The 15,518-nt window shown below is 42.3% G+C and overlaps 1 protein-coding gene across 1 annotated transcript in view; it reads left to right on the plus strand.

The window, feature by feature from the left end:
- Window positions 1-15,518, plus strand: part of LOC101789014 (liprin-alpha-1-like) — a 62,937-nt gene that overhangs the window by 17,710 nt on the left and 29,709 nt on the right. Inside the window, exons 7-8 of the mRNA XM_063230346.1 lie at window positions 4,549-4,700; window positions 5,738-6,014. Of these exons, the coding sequence (XP_063086416.1) occupies window positions 4,549-4,700; window positions 5,738-6,014 (429 nt within the window). The remainder of the gene's footprint in view (window positions 1-4,548; window positions 4,701-5,737; window positions 6,015-15,518) is intronic.

Raw genomic sequence — 15,518 nt, forward strand, 5'->3', positions numbered from 1 at the left:
CCATTCCATTCCACTCCTTTGTATTCCACAGTATCTCGGATGGAATCTAGGCCTGTGCACTGAGATACACACATGACCCTTTTTTTTTTCAGTATTATTTTTTATTGTGAGACAGGATCGTGCTAAATCACCAAGATGAGCTCAAACTTGGCAGCCTTCCTGCCTCAGCCTACCAGAGTGCTGTGATTTCATGTGTATGCCACTGCACGAGGGATAAATGATATATTTTAGGAAGTTGTAAATCATATTCTAGGTGAAGATTTTACTGCATTGCACAAAAAATGATTAACTAAAAATAAGTTTGTTCAGTTTTTTGTGTTTTTCTGAGACAGGATGACACCATGCAGTTCAGGCTGGCTTTGAACTCATGTAGTGCAGGTTGGCAGTTCTCCAGGCTTAGCTTCACAAATGCGGGGATTACAAGTCTGCACCACCATGCCTGGCTCTTCAGTTTTATAATAGATGTTGCTGTAACATCCTTGTCATCATGGGAATATTAGAGAGTAGGTGGTTATCAGGGCCCTTTGTTCTATACAGTGTCTTGCTTTAAATCGCATGTGTTCAAATAGAATGTGCTCTTTGAGTAGTAATTTATAGTGTTTTCTAATAAATCTTGGATAACTTAGATTTAAATTTGTGATAAAAGATTATTTGATTTCCAGTTATATTTTCTCTAAATCCTGTCTCTCTTATTTCTGTCTTGTCCTTCATATTGTAATATATTTGCCTGAGTAGATCCTTGAATTTTTAGCTTTAAATCGTGTCATAAATCTGGTGTCTATTTCTTTGCATGCGTCTTGTTAGCCTAGCAACTTAAGGAAACATCATAGAAAGGTAAATTTTCCAGTAAGTGAGCATAGCTTTGTATCTCCCTAATGCGTGGAAGAGTATAGTATGTCACACATAAGTGTAATGTTGTCAATATATTGCAATGAATAAGTGATGTTTCATTGGAAATGTTTAAACTGACCTGCCACATCACAAGTTACTGTTCTCTTGGCAATCAGCCATCCATGGAACATGGGGACAGATGTCAGTGTTTGCTTCACTCAGTGCTTTTGCCTCTAACCATTGCATGCATGTGTATAATAGACATAGAATTTAGGATTTGAAAGGATGGAATGATTGAAGCAGAGCCATAGGCTTTAGATTGAGGAAAACTAGTTTTTTTCTGATATGGAAGGCTAGAACTTAGTAAGCACTGCTCTCTGCCAGGTGCCAAATGCTTGGGCATTTTTTTGCTATATTTAGTCCACAAACACATCCCTGTGAGAAACCAGTTGCTGTGCTTGCCCCCAATTACAGATGTGGAAACTGAAATTTAGATCACATGATGTGCAGAGCAGGTAGGAGTTAAGTGTGTTTTGATTTCAAAACCAGGACCATTTCTCCCTTGGGCCTAGATTTGTCAAGATGCTCTGATCTGCTGGGAGTCTCCCTCTCAGAGTAAAACTTGAAAGTAAAAGCAGTACCCTGGGAGCAGTGGGGATTGTGGGGTTTTCTTTCTGTCCATCTAGAAGCTCCCCCTAATGCCTGCTGCCTCTGGCCCTGTGCCATGCCCGCTTCATGCTTCCTGCCTTCCTGGTGGTACACTTGTGGGGCAGTGCTGCTGCAGGTGCCAAGTAGTGATTGTCCTCAGCAGCTGTGTGCGAGCTTCTCTATGTGGCTGAGCAGAAGGGAAATTTACTAAGGACACGGGTACAGATCCTCACTCTGTTGCTGATTAGTTCCTGGCCTGGGAGCTGTTCCTTGGCCCAGTGGAACCATGGCTTGCTCTCTTGTAAGTGAGGTAGTGATCCACACAGTAGTGCTGCTTGGAATGGCCCTGATCTGTGCCTGCCCAAAGTGAGATGCCGCGCTTTCACCAGCAGCCGGCCTCAGAGCTTACCTCTGTTCAGTGGACTTCAGTGTGGTTTGGATATTTTGGTTTTGGCAGTAAGAATTTCTCAGCAAAGGAAGCAGTCTGTTGACTTAGACTCAGACACTGTGGCCTCCTCTTGTTCACTAGTCATCTCTCCTCAGCATGCAGCCTGGTGACTTTGAGAAGACTTGCTCTGGGCTGGCTGTGAAGATTAGCCTAGCGGTGAGTCTAAGGACAGCAAATATGGGCCAGACAAAGAGCGATATGGGATGGTTACTTCTTCATTTCAGTTTTACTGGGCAGACTAAGGTGACTTCTTGGCACTTGTAGACATGTCTGAGACAAGGCAGTGGGCCCTAGCCTTGTGCTTTCCTCCCACAAGAGAACAGAGGCAGAATGAAGACCTGGTTCAGTGAGCCTGGAAGGCTCTGGGCAGAGCAGGGGCTAGTGTAGGGGAGTCTTGGTGCAAGAATCTCTTTTTGTGGGTGGAGCATACGTATAGTGCCTTACCTCTTCTTTTTTCTTTTCTATTTTAACAAATGATTATTTTAATGTGAAATTTAAATGATGCCTGGCAAACAATGTCCTAAGTTTGATTTCTTTTTCCCTCCCAAAAAGTTTTTTTGAACTTTTATGATTCATGTTGTTGATTTCAAGCTTGATGGACTTTTTTAGAGATGAGATTGCTGGCGGTTAAACACAGGGCCTCAAACAAGCTAAGTAAGTGAGCTCTGGTTACCCCAGCCCCCGACAGTCTTTTGTTTTGTTACTACAATTAGAAATGAGAGCCAGACAAGGTGATATATGCCTGTAATCCCAGCACTCAGGAGGCTGATAAGGGAGGACTGCTGGAGTTTGAAGCCAGCCTGGGCTATCATGTGAGTTCATGGCCAGCCAGAACTGTATAATGAAACCTTATCTCAAAAAAAAGAGAGAAAGATACAGAATTTATCTGTTTATCTGTTAAGATTATATCCTAGCGGGCTGGAAGTTTAGCTCAGCAGCATAAACGCCTGCCTTGTAAGCAGGCAGTCGTGAGTTCGATCCCCAGCACCAATAAAAAGGAAAAAGACAAAAAAAAAATTATATCCTAAATGCTCTCAGCTCACACTAGTCTAGGTGGTCTTCAGTGAGCTGCTACAGGACTATAATGGAATCTGTATCCTTTATACCATTGTACAGATAAATAAATTAACTATTCACCACTTGTTGTTCACCATGAATGTTTCATGAAATCTAGTCCTGCTTCAAAACCCGAAAATAACAACCTTCTAAACAGGGCCTAACCAGACCCTGAAAGAGTTCACATATGCACTATTTCCACAGTCCTGCCTTCCTCAACACATAGGCATACTCATGGGCCATCCCCTAAAAGAAATCCCAGGGTCTGCGTGACCCTCTTTTAATAATATACCCAGGATTATTATTTTTTTTTATTTAAGGAGAAAAAGAAAAAAAAAAAAACAGAAAAAGGATACAAGTGATACAGAATTTCAAAAAAAAAAAAAAATAAACAGTAGGAAGTCACTAGTTAATAGATTACATACTGTCATCTTAGAAATGGTTGTTCAGATTACAAAATTAAAGCATATAAAGTAGACATTCAAACTGTGAGACTACAAACAATTCTGTTCAATGATCCCACAAAAACTTAGCAATATGGTTATCTATCTTATACACTTAAATATACATGCAATTATATCCTTTAGAGCACTTTCTTTTCCTCTCTTTTTTACTATGACAATTATACATTTTGGGTTTTATTACTCCCACAGTTCTTATTACTTTCTATTTGAAGAGAATAAAATCCAATGTGACATAACAAAACAGAGTCAGTCAAATCAAAAGAATGGATATAGTACATAATATAAAAACGGAAGACAAAGTGATGATCATTGGTTACCATAATGCCTCTTGCTATCTTAAAAAGAATTGCCTATATCATCAGTTATAATAAAACTGAAAACATTAAAGAACAAAACCAATAAAAGCAAAACATTGGAGACATTGCAGGACTTCAAAAAAAGATAATATGCAAACCCAAAACCCAGGATTATTTTATGAAGCCACATGGAAGTAGGGTTTTAGGCTGCATGCAAATGCTTCTGCTCATAACATTTGGTCCACACAGTGAGAAACAGAAGCCACACACATGCATATTTGGGTCTTCGCTCATGCTGTCCTTGTCTTGTTTCTTGCTAGAGGTAAAAGTATTGACAGTTTCCCTGAGGCTTCGGCCCCCACTAGTGTTCCTTTGAGTGACATCAGTAACTGAAGATATGTGTCACAGGCTCTTCAGTAATGAGAGTAACTTTGTTAACCTGAAGTGATAAAGTGCAGTGAACAGGCTTCGTTTAGGACTTCACTGTCCCTCAGTAACTATCCTCAGAGGTACCTGAGGTTGTACGGAGAACAGAATCTTGAAGGGGGGGTGATGCTGTCCCTGGGCTTCCCGGGGCTTCCATGAAGGAAGGCTATAGGTCAGCCTGCCCTGCTCTCTCTCTGCTATGTGGTCCATTTCCCCCAGACAAACAGGCCTTCAGGTTGGCATTCAATTAAAATGCGACTTCTCAGGACAGGTAGAAAGTTTAGCTAATAGGTTTTGAGTCAGTTTATGTTATTTAAAGCCTATGTGATGTGTTTTCTTATAATGTACTGTTAGCTGATGTTGTTTTTTCACTCCTCAGTTGCTAGCTTGCAGAGAAGAAGAACGAGATGACAAGACAACGATAAAATGTGAAACTTCCCCTCTCTCCTCTCCGAAGTCCCTTCAGCTAGACAGGCTGCACACGGGGGCGTTGCAAATAGTCAGCCACGAGGACATCAGGGACATGCAAAAGTAAGGAGCAGGTCTCGTAGGCCACCAGACCCCTGAGAAACCTGCTTGTCTTAGTTTTTAAGAACATCTATTAATCTTTTCCTGTGAGAAAAACCAAGTTTTTAAAGAATTCTCAGCAAGCTCATTTGGTTGTGATTATTTAAACGTTAGACCTAGAATGTGTTCTCCTGTTCTGCGGCTGTAGTGACATCCAGTGGAAAAGGCCATCTGTTTGGGCAAAGTTTAGAAAGAATAGGAATTATTTGAAATTAGCACTTGAGAGAAAAGCTCCATTTCTTCAGATCCCACACACTCACTTCTTTTAAGAACTTTCTTTCTATTCCTGGTGAAGAATTTGCCACACGGATGTGGCAGGTTCTGGATCGTGCTATTCTGTGGACAATCGGTGCCTCTCAGGTACCCTCCCACACTCTGGGTCTTCTAAGCTCTTGAGAGTCCCACATTGTCCCTATCCCTTTAGGAAGCATGTTCCATCAGGAGGCCATGAAGGCTTGGTTACTTATAGACTGTTGTTTTCCACACTTGCTCTTAGAAGCTTTTGTTCCATACCAGGCAGTATGATCAAGCAGGCACATTGGTCTCCACAGTGTCCTGAGAGATAGTACAGCTCTCACTTTGCAGGAGAGCAGGATCCAAGGAACCAGCCTGCAGGAGCTGCTGAGAGGGAAGGTGGAATTCCAGTTCTTCTGGCTTCTGAGACCTTGTTCTCTTTCCTGAGGGCTGAGTGTAAACCTCACTGGCTGAGCAAGGCCCCTGCAGAGGGTGTTCCCTTAGATGTCCAAACCAGGCAGGCTAGAGTACAGGCCTCCTCTGAGCAGGGAGCAACATCAGAGTCTTGGCTTTCCAGACATAGGTCTGTGGAAGCATGACTGGGACCCTGCATTGCTATGCATAGTGTGCTGTGGGTAAGAGACTGGAAAGGATCTTCAGGGAGTTGAAGTAGGAATATTAAAAATGCAGACTGTTTTGGTACATGTGAGTGGACTGTGGAGTTCTAAAGAGGGCATGTGGTAAAAGTCCATTTTCTTTCCTTCAAGATCAAAAAGTGCCCAGGATGGTCCTGTGAGCAATCCCAGTAGCAGTGACAGCAGGCAGGACTCGCCCCACAAAGCCCCAAAGAAGAAGGGCATCAAGTCCTCCATTGGTCGTTTGTTTGGAAAAAAGGAAAAGGGTCGGCCTGGACAAACTGGCAAAGAATCACCAGGACAAGGTGGGTGGGGTTTCGGCAGCTGTCCTAACTGCTGGGAATGGGAGAACGTGAACTTTGTCCTGTGTGCCTGCTGCAGGTGCGCAGTGCCCACGTGGAGTCATGGCTGAGGGTTCTCCAGAAAAGCCCAGTCTGCTTTCTCAGTCTGCCCATGTGTGAACCAAAGCAGAGCAGTGGACATTCATTTGGCGTGAATGAATAACCCTCATAAGTGCTACTTTACACTCTTGAACATTTGTATGTGTTTGCTTGGAAGCTTACCCTTCAGAAATTATTTAGCTCTCTAGCTGCAGAACCTTCAACCTATTTGTGAAACATATAACTTTGCCATGTTAATTTACTGTAAATTTGGGAGCTTTTCTGATTTTTTAATAGCTGTTCTTTCTGAAACAGAAACCTCATCTCAGGATGCGTTCCGACACAGCAAATTGGGAGGAAAGGATGAAAAAAATCGTCAACTTCAAAAACAGTAAGCTTTTTGTTATTTCTCCATCTCATGAAACATTTTTCTGAGTTAACAGTCATTCTTAGCTGATTTTAAGTGTAATTTCTAGCTATGTAAATACATTGTCTTTTGAAAGATGAACCTAAAGCAGTGATAGAGCTTTCAGTGATACAAAGAGCTTGCTGCAGCATGCACACCATAGGTTTGCCTCCATTGACCTAAAGCCTGTTTTAAGCCATCATGTCTGGAGAACAGAGGACATTTGGAAATCTTGACTGAATTCACACATGTATTCTCAGTCTACCTTTTCAGAGTTGTCTCCCAGGATGATAGAATGGGTAATAGTTAGGCTTGGCCATTTGAGCTCTGGCCGCTGAATCCTGGTTAATTCTCTAGTTAGCTGTGTGTCTCTGACAAAGTTACTTATCCTGTGCTTCAGTTTTCTCAACTGTCAAATGGCAGTTACAGTTGTTCATACATCATGTGGCTGTTTTTCAGTTCAATAGAATTATATATGTGCATGTATATGTTTTATAACATGGACACAATTCCTAAATAAGTTACAATTACAGTCAGGCTTCTGAGACCTTGTTTTCTTTCCTGTTGACTGAGTGCATCCCTCAGTGCCTGAGCAAGGCCCCTGCAGAGGGTGTTCCCTTATGTGTCCAAACAAGGCAGGCTAGAGTACAGGCCTGCTCTGAGCAGGGAGCACATCAGAATCTTGGCTTTCCAGACACAGGTCTGTGGAAGCATTACTGGGACCCTGCATCACAATGCATATTGTACTGTGTGTAAGAGACTCGAAACGTTTTTTAGGAAGTTGAAGGTAGGAATATTAAAAATGCAGACTGTTCTTGTACGTGTGAATGGACTGTGGATCTGGGAAGAGGGTGGTAAAAATCCATTTTATTTCTTTGAAGCTCAACAGGCTCCCAGGAAGGTCCTGTGAACAATCCCAGTACCAGTGACAGCAGGCAGGACGCACTCCACAAAGCCCCAAAGAAGAAGAGCATCAAGTCCTCCACTGGTCGTTTGTTTGGCAAAAAGAAAAAGGGTCCGCCTGGACAAACTGGCAAAGAATCACCAAGACAAGGTGGGCCGGTTTTAGGCAGCTGTGCTAACTGCTGGGATTTGGAGAGCATGAGCTTTTTCCTATGTACCTGCCACAGGTGTCCAGTGCCCACAAAGAATCATGGCTGAGCATTCTCCAGACAGCCCAGTCTGCCCACATGTGAACCAGAGCAGAGCAGTGGACATTCATTTGGCGTGAATGAATAACCCTCTTATATGCTAATTTATACGCTTGAACATTTATATGTGTTTGCTCGGAAGCTTACACTTCAGAAATGATTCAGCTCTCTACCTGCAGAATCTTCTTCCTATTTGTGAAACATATAACTTTGCCATGTTAATTTACTCTAAATTTGGTGAATTTTCTTCTTTTTTGTAGCTGTTGTTTCTGAAACAGAAAACTCATCTCAGGATGCCTTCCAACTTAGCAAATTGGGAGGAAAGGATGAAAAAAATCATCAACTTCAAAAACAGTAAACTTTTTGTTATTTCTCCATCTCATGAAATATTTTTCTGAGTTAACAGTCATTCTTAGCTGATTTTAAGTGTAATTTCTAGCTATGTAAATACATTGTCTTTTGAAAGATGAACCTAAAGCAGTGATAGAGCTTTCAGTGATACAAAGAGCTTGCTGCAGCATGCATGCCATAGGTTTGCCTCCACTGACCTAAAGCCTGTTTTAAGCCATCATGTCTGGAGAACAGAGGACATTAGGAAGTCTTGACTGAATTCACACATGTATTCTCAGTCTACCTTTTCAGAGTGTTCTCCCAGGATAATAGAATGGGTAATAGTTAGGCTTGGCCATTTGAGCTCTGGCCGCTGAATCCTGGTTAATTCTCTAGTTAGCTGTGTGTCTCTGACAAAGTTACTTATCCTGTGCTTCAGTTTTCTCATCTGTCAAATGGCAGTTACAGTTGTTCGTACATCATGTGGCTGTTTTTCAGTTCAATAGAATTATATATGTGCATGTATATGTTTTATAACATGGACACAATTCCTAAATAAGTTACAATTACAGTCAGGCTTCTGAGACCTTGTTTTCTTTCCTGTTGACTGAGTGCATCCCTCAGTGCCTGAGCAAGGCCCCTGCAGAGGGTGTTCCCTTATGTGTCCAAACAAGGCAGGCTAGAGTATAGGCCTGCTCTGAGCAGGGAGCACATCAGAATCTTGGCTTTCCAGACACAGGTCTGTGGAAGCATTACTGGGACCCTGCATCACAATGCATATTGTACTGTGTGTAAGAGACTCGAAACGTTTTTTAGGAAGTTGAAGGTAGGAATATTAAAAATGCAGACTGTTCTTGTACGTGTGAATGGACTGTGGAGCTGGGAAGAGGGTGGTAAAAATCCATTTTATTTCTTTGAAGCTCAACAGGCTCCCAGGAAGGTCCTGTGAACAATCCCAGTACCAGTGACAGCAGGCAGGATGCGCTCCACAAAGCCCCAAAGAAGAAGAGCATCAAGTCCTCCACTGGTCGTTTGTTTGGCAAAAAGAAAAAGGTTCTGCCTGGACAAACTGGCAAAGAATCACCAAGACAAGGTGGGCCGGTTTTAGGCAGCTGTCCTAACTGCTGGGATTGGGAGAGCCTGAGATTTTTCCTATGTGCCTGCTGCAAGTGTCCAGTGCCCACGAGGAGTCATGGCTGAGCGTTCTTCTGACAGCCCAGTTTGCCCACATGTGAACCAGAGCAGAGCAGTGGAAATTCATTTGGCTTGAATGAATAACCCTCTTATATGCTAATTTATACGCTTGAACATTTATATGTGTTTGCTCGGGAGCTTACCCTTCAGAAATTATTCAGCTCTCTACCTGCAGAATCTTCTTCCTATTTGTGAAACATATAACTTTGCCATGTTAATTTACTCTAAATTTGGGGGCTTTTCTTCTTTTTTGTAGCTGTTGTTTCTGAAACACCAAACTCATCTCAGGATGCCTTCCAACTTAGCAAACTGGGAGGAAAGGATGAAAAAAATCGTCAACTTCAAAAACAGTAAGCTTTTTGTTATTTCTCCATCTCATGAAACAGTTTTCTGAGTTAACAGTCATTCTTAGCTGATTTTAAGTGTAATTTCTAGCTATGTAAATACATTGTCTTTTGAAAGATGAATCTAAAGCAATGATAGAGCTTTCAGTGATACAAAGAGCTTGCTGCAGCATGCACGCCATAGGTTTGCCTCCATTGACCTAAAGGCTGTTTTAAGCCATCACGTCTGGAGAACCAAGGACATTTGGAAATTTTGACTTAACTCACACATTCATTCTCAGTCTCCCTTTGCAGACTTGTCTGCCTAGTGGACAGAGTGGTTAAGAGTTAGGCTTAGACATTTGAGCTCTGGCCGCTGAATCCTGGTTAATTCTCTAGTTAGCTGTGTGTCTCTGACAAAGTTACTTAGCTTGTGCTTCAGTTCTCTAAACTGTCAAATGGCAGTTACAGTTGTTCATACATCATGTGGTTTTTTTTCAGTTCAATAGAATTATATATGTGCACGTATATGTTTTAAAACATGGACACAGGTCCTAAATAAGTTACAATTATAGTCAGGCTTCTGAGACCTTGTTCTCTTTCCTGTTGACTGAGTGCATCCCTCAGTGCCTGAGCAAAGCCCCTGCAGAGGGTGTTCCCTTATGTGTCCAAACCAAGCAGGCTAGAGTACAGGCCTGCTCTGAGCAGGGAGCACATCAGAATCTTGGCTTTCCAGACACTGGTCTGTGGAAGCATTACTGGGACCCTGAATCACAATGAATATTGTATTGTGTGTAAGAGAGTTGAAAAATTCTTTAGGAAGTTGAAGGTAGGAATATTAAAAATGCACACTTTTCTTGTACATGTGAATGGACTGTGGAGCTGTGAAGAGGGTGGTAAAAGTCCATTTTCTTTCCTTCAAGCTCAACAGGCTCCCAGGATGGTCCTGTGAGCGTTCCCAGCAGCAGTGACAGCAGGGAGGACCCACTCCACAAAGCTCTAAAGAAGAAGAGCATCAAGTCCTCCACTGGTCGTTTGTTTGGCAAAAAGGAAAAGGGTCCGCCTGGACAAACTGGCAAAGAATCACCAAGACAAGGTGGGCCGGTTTTAGGCAGCTGTCCTAACTGCTGGGATTGGGAGAGCATGCGCTTTTTCCTATGTACCTGCCACAGGTGTCCAGTGCCCACAAGGAATCATGGCTGAGCATTCTCCAGACAGCCCAGTCTGCCCACATGTGAACCAGAGCAGAGCAGTGGACATTCATTTGGCGTGAATGAATAACCCTCTTATATGCTAATTTATACGCTTGAACATTTATATGTGTTTGCTCGGAAGCTTACCCTTCAGAAATTATTCAGCTCTCTACCTGCAGAATCTTCTTCCTATTTGTGAAACATATAACTTTGCCATGTTAATTTACTCTAAATTTGGTGAATTTTCTTCTTTTTTGTAGCTGTTGTTTCTGAAGCCGAAAACTCATCTCAGGATGCCTTCCAACTTAGCAAATTGGGAGGAAAGGATGAAAAAAATCGTCAACTTCAAAAACAGTAAGCTTTTTGTTATTTCTCCATCTCATGAAACATTTTTCTGAGTTAACAGTCATTCTTAGCTGATTTTAAGTGTAATTTCTAGCTATGTAAATACATTGTCTTTTGAAAGATGAACCTAAAGCAGTGATAGAGCTTTCAGTGATACAAAGAGCTTGCTGCAGCATGCACACCATAGGTTTGCCTCCATTGACCTAAAGCCTGTTTTAAGCCATCATGTCTGGTGAACAGAGGACATTTGGAAATCTTGACTGAATTCACACATGTATTCTCAGTCTACCTTTTCAGAGTTGTCTCCCAGGATGATAGAATGGGTAATAGTTAGGCTTGGCCATTTGAGCTCTGGCCGCTGAATCCTGGTTAATTCTCTAGTTAGCTGTGTGTCTCTGACAAAGTTACTTATCCTGTGCTTCAGTTTTCTCAACTGTCAAATGGCAGTTACAGTTGTTCATACATCATGTGGCTGTTTTTCAGTTCAATAGAATTATATATGTGCATGTATATGTTTTATAACATGGACACAATTCCTAAATAAGTTACAATTACAGTCAGGCTTCTGAGACCTTGTTTTCTTTCCTGTTGACTGAGTGCATCCCTCAGTGCCTGAGCAAGGCCCCTGCAGAGGGTGTTCCCTTATGTGTCCAAACAAGGCAGGCTAGAGTACAGGCCTGCTCTGAGCAGGGAGCACATCAGAATCTTGGCTTTCCAGACACAGGTCTGTGGAAGCATTACTGGGACCCTGCATCACAATGCATATTGTACTGTGTGTAAGAGACTCGAAACGTTTTTTAGGAAGTTGAAGGTAGGAATATTAAAAATGCAGACTGTTCTTGTACGTGTGAATGGACTGTGGATCTGGGAAGAGGGTGGTAAAAATCCATTTTATTTCTTTGAAGCTCAACAGGCTCCCAGGAAGGTCCTGTGAACAATCCCAGTACCAGTGACAGCAGGCAGGATGCGCTCCACAAAGCCCCAAAGAAGAAGAGCATCAAGTCCTCCACTGGTCGTTTGTTTGGCAAAAAGAAAAAGGTTCTGCCTGGACAAACTGGCAAAGAATCACCAAGACAAGGTGGGCCGGTTTTAGGCAGCTGTCCTAACTGCTGGGATTGGGAGAGCCTGAGATTTTTCCTATGTGCCTGCTGCAAGTGTCCAGTGCCCACGAGGAGTCATGGCTGAGCGTTCTTCTGACAGCCCAGTTTGCCCACATGTGAACCAGAGCAGAGCAGTGGAAATTCATTTGGCTTGAATGAATAACCCTCTTATATGCTAATTTATACGCTTGAACATTTATATGTGTTTGCTCGGGAGCTTACCCTTCAGAAATTATTCAGCTCTCTACCTGCAGAATCTTCTTCCTATTTGTGAAACATATAACTTTGCCATGTTAATTTACTCTAAATTTGGGGGCTTTTCTTCTTTTTTGTAGCTGTTGTTTCTGAAACACCAAACTCATCTCAGGATGCCTTCCAACTTAGCAAACTGGGAGGAAAGGATGAAAAAAATCGTCAACTTCAAAAACAGTAAGCTTTTTGTTATTTCTCCATCTCATGAAACAGTTTTCTGAGTTAACAGTCATTCTTAGCTGATTTTAAGTGTAATTTCTAGCTATGTAAATACATTGTCTTTTGAAAGATGAATCTAAAGCAATGATAGAGCTTTCAGTGATACAAAGAGCTTGCTGCAGCATGCACGCCATAGGTTTGCCTCCATTGACCTAAAGGCTGTTTTAAGCCATCACGTCTGGAGAACCAAGGACATTTGGAAATTTTGACTTAACTCACACATTCATTCTCAGTCTCCCTTTGCAGACTTGTCTGCCTAGTGGACAGAGTGGTTAAGAGTTAGGCTTAGACATTTGAGCTCTGGCCGCTGAATCCTGGTTAATTCTCTAGTTAGCTGTGTGTCTCTGACAAAGTTACTTAGCTTGTGCTTCAGTTCTCTAAACTGTCAAATGGCAGTTACAGTTGTTCATACATCATGTGGTTTTTTTTCAGTTCAATAGAATTATATATGTGCACGTATATGTTTTAAAACATGGACACAGGTCCTAAATAAGTTACAATTATAGTCAGGCTTCTGAGACCTTGTTCTCTTTCCTGTTGACTGAGTGCATCCCTCAGTGCCTGAGCAAAGCCCCTGCAGAGGGTGTTCCCTTATGTGTCCAAACCAAGCAGGCTAGAGTACAGGCCTGCTCTGAGCAGGGAGCACATCAGAATCTTGGCTTTCCAGACACTGGTCTGTGGAAGCATTACTGGGACCCTGAATCACAATGAATATTGTATTGTGTGTAAGAGAGTTGAAAAATTCTTTAGGAAGTTGAAGGTAGGAATATTAAAAATGCACACTTTTCTTGTACATGTGAATGGACTGTGGAGCTGTGAAGAGGGTGGTAAAAGTCCATTTTCTTTCCTTCAAGCTCAACAGGCTCCCAGGATGGTCCTGTGAGCGTTCCCAGCAGCAGTGACAGCAGGGAGGACCCACTCCACAAAGCTCTAAAGAAGAAGAGCATCAAGTCCTCCACTGGTCGTTTGTTTGGCAAAAAGGAAAAGGGTCCGCCTGGACAAACTGGCAAAGAATCACCAAGACAAGGTGGGCCGGTTTTAGGCAGCTGTCCTAACTGCTGGGATTGGGAGAGCATGCGCTTTTTCCTATGTACCTGCCACAGGTGTCCAGTGCCCACAAGGAATCATGGCTGAGCATTCTCCAGACAGCCCAGTCTGCCCACATGTGAACCAGAGCAGAGCAGTGGACATTCATTTGGCGTGAATGAATAACCCTCTTATATGCTAATTTATACGCTTGAACATTTATATGTGTTTGCTCGGAAGCTTACCCTTCAGAAATTATTCAGCTCTCTACCTGCAGAATCTTCTTCCTATTTGTGAAACATATAACTTTGCCATGTTAATTTACTCTAAATTTGGTGAATTTTCTTCTTTTTTGTAGCTGTTGTTTCTGAAGCCGAAAACTCATCTCAGGATGCCTTCCAACTTAGCAAATTGGGAGGAAAGGATGAAAAAAATCGTCAACTTCAAAAACAGTAAGCTTTTTGTTATTTCTCCATCTCATGAAACATTTTTCTGAGTTAACAGTCATTCTTAGCTGATTTTAAGTGTAATTTCTAGCTATGTAAATACATTGTCTTTTGAAAGATGAACCTAAAGCAGTGATAGAGCTTTCAGTGATACAAAGAGCTTGCTGCAGCATGCACACCATAGGTTTGCCTCCATTGACCTAAAGCCTGTTTTAAGCCATCATGTCTGGTGAACAGAGGACATTTGGAAATCTTGACTGAATTCACACATGTATTCTCAGTCTACCTTTTCAGAGTTGTCTCCCAGGATGATAGAATGGGTAATAGTTAGGCTTGGCCATTTGAGCTCTGGCCGCTGAATCCTGGTTAATTCTCTAGTTAGCTGTGTGTCTCTGACAAAGTTACTTATCCTGTGCTTCAGTTTTCTCAACTGTCAAATGGCAGTTACAGTTGTTCATACATCATGTGGCTGTTTTTCAGTTCAATAGAATTATATATGTGCATGTATATGTTTTATAACATGGACACAATTCCTAAATAAGTTACAATTACAGTCAGGCTTCTGAGACCTTGTTTTCTTTCCTGTTGACTGAGTGCATCCCTCAGTGCCTGAGCAAGGCCCCTGCAGAGGGTGTTCCCTTATGTGTCCAAACAAGGCAGGCTAGAGTACAGGCCTGCTCTGAGCAGGGAGCACATCAGAATCTTGGCTTTCCAGACACAGGTCTGTGGAAGCATTACTGGGACCCTGCATCACAATGCATATTGTACTGTGTGTAAGAGACTCGAAACGTTTTTTAGGAAGTTGAAGGTAGGAATATTAAAAATGCAGACTGTTCTTGTACGTGTGAATGGACTGTGGAGCTGGGAAGAGGGTGGTAAAAATCCATTTTATTTCTTTGAAGCTCAACAGGCTCCCAGGAAGGTCCTGTGAACAATCCCAGTACCAGTGACAGCAGGCAGGATGCGCTCCACAAAGCCCCAAAGAAGAAGAGCATCAAGTCCTCCACTGGTCGTTTGTTTGGCAAACAGAAAAAGGGTCCGCCTGGACAAACTGGCAAAGAATCACCAAGACAAGGTGGGCCGGTTTTAGGCAGCTGTGCTAACTGCTGGGATTTGGAGAGCATGAGCTTTTTCCTATGTACCTGCCACAGGTGTCCAGTGCCCACAAGGAATCATGGCTGAGCATTCTCCAGACAGCCCAGTCTGCCCACATGTGAACCAGAGCAGAGCAGTGGACATTCATTTGGCGTGAATGAATAACCCTCTTATATGCTAATTTATACGCTTGAACATTTATATGTGTTTGCTCAGAAGCTTACACTTCAGAAATGATTCAGCTCTCTACCTGCAGAATCTTCTTCCTATTTGTGAAACATATAACTTTGCCATGTTAATTTACTCTAAATTTGGTGAATTTTCTTCTTTTTTGTAGCTGTTGTTTCTGAAACAGAAAACTCATCTCAGGATGCCTTCCAACTTAGCAAATTGGGAGGAAAGGATGAAAAAAATCATCAACTTCAAAAACAGTAAACTTTTTGTTATTTCTCC

Source organism: Cavia porcellus, unplaced genomic scaffold (genome assembly GCF_034190915.1).
Source record: "Cavia porcellus strain 051 isolate PalLab524CR breed Dunkin Hartley unplaced genomic scaffold, mCavPor4.1 scaffold_18, whole genome shotgun sequence".
NCBI lineage: Eukaryota > Metazoa > Chordata > Mammalia > Rodentia > Caviidae > Cavia > Cavia porcellus.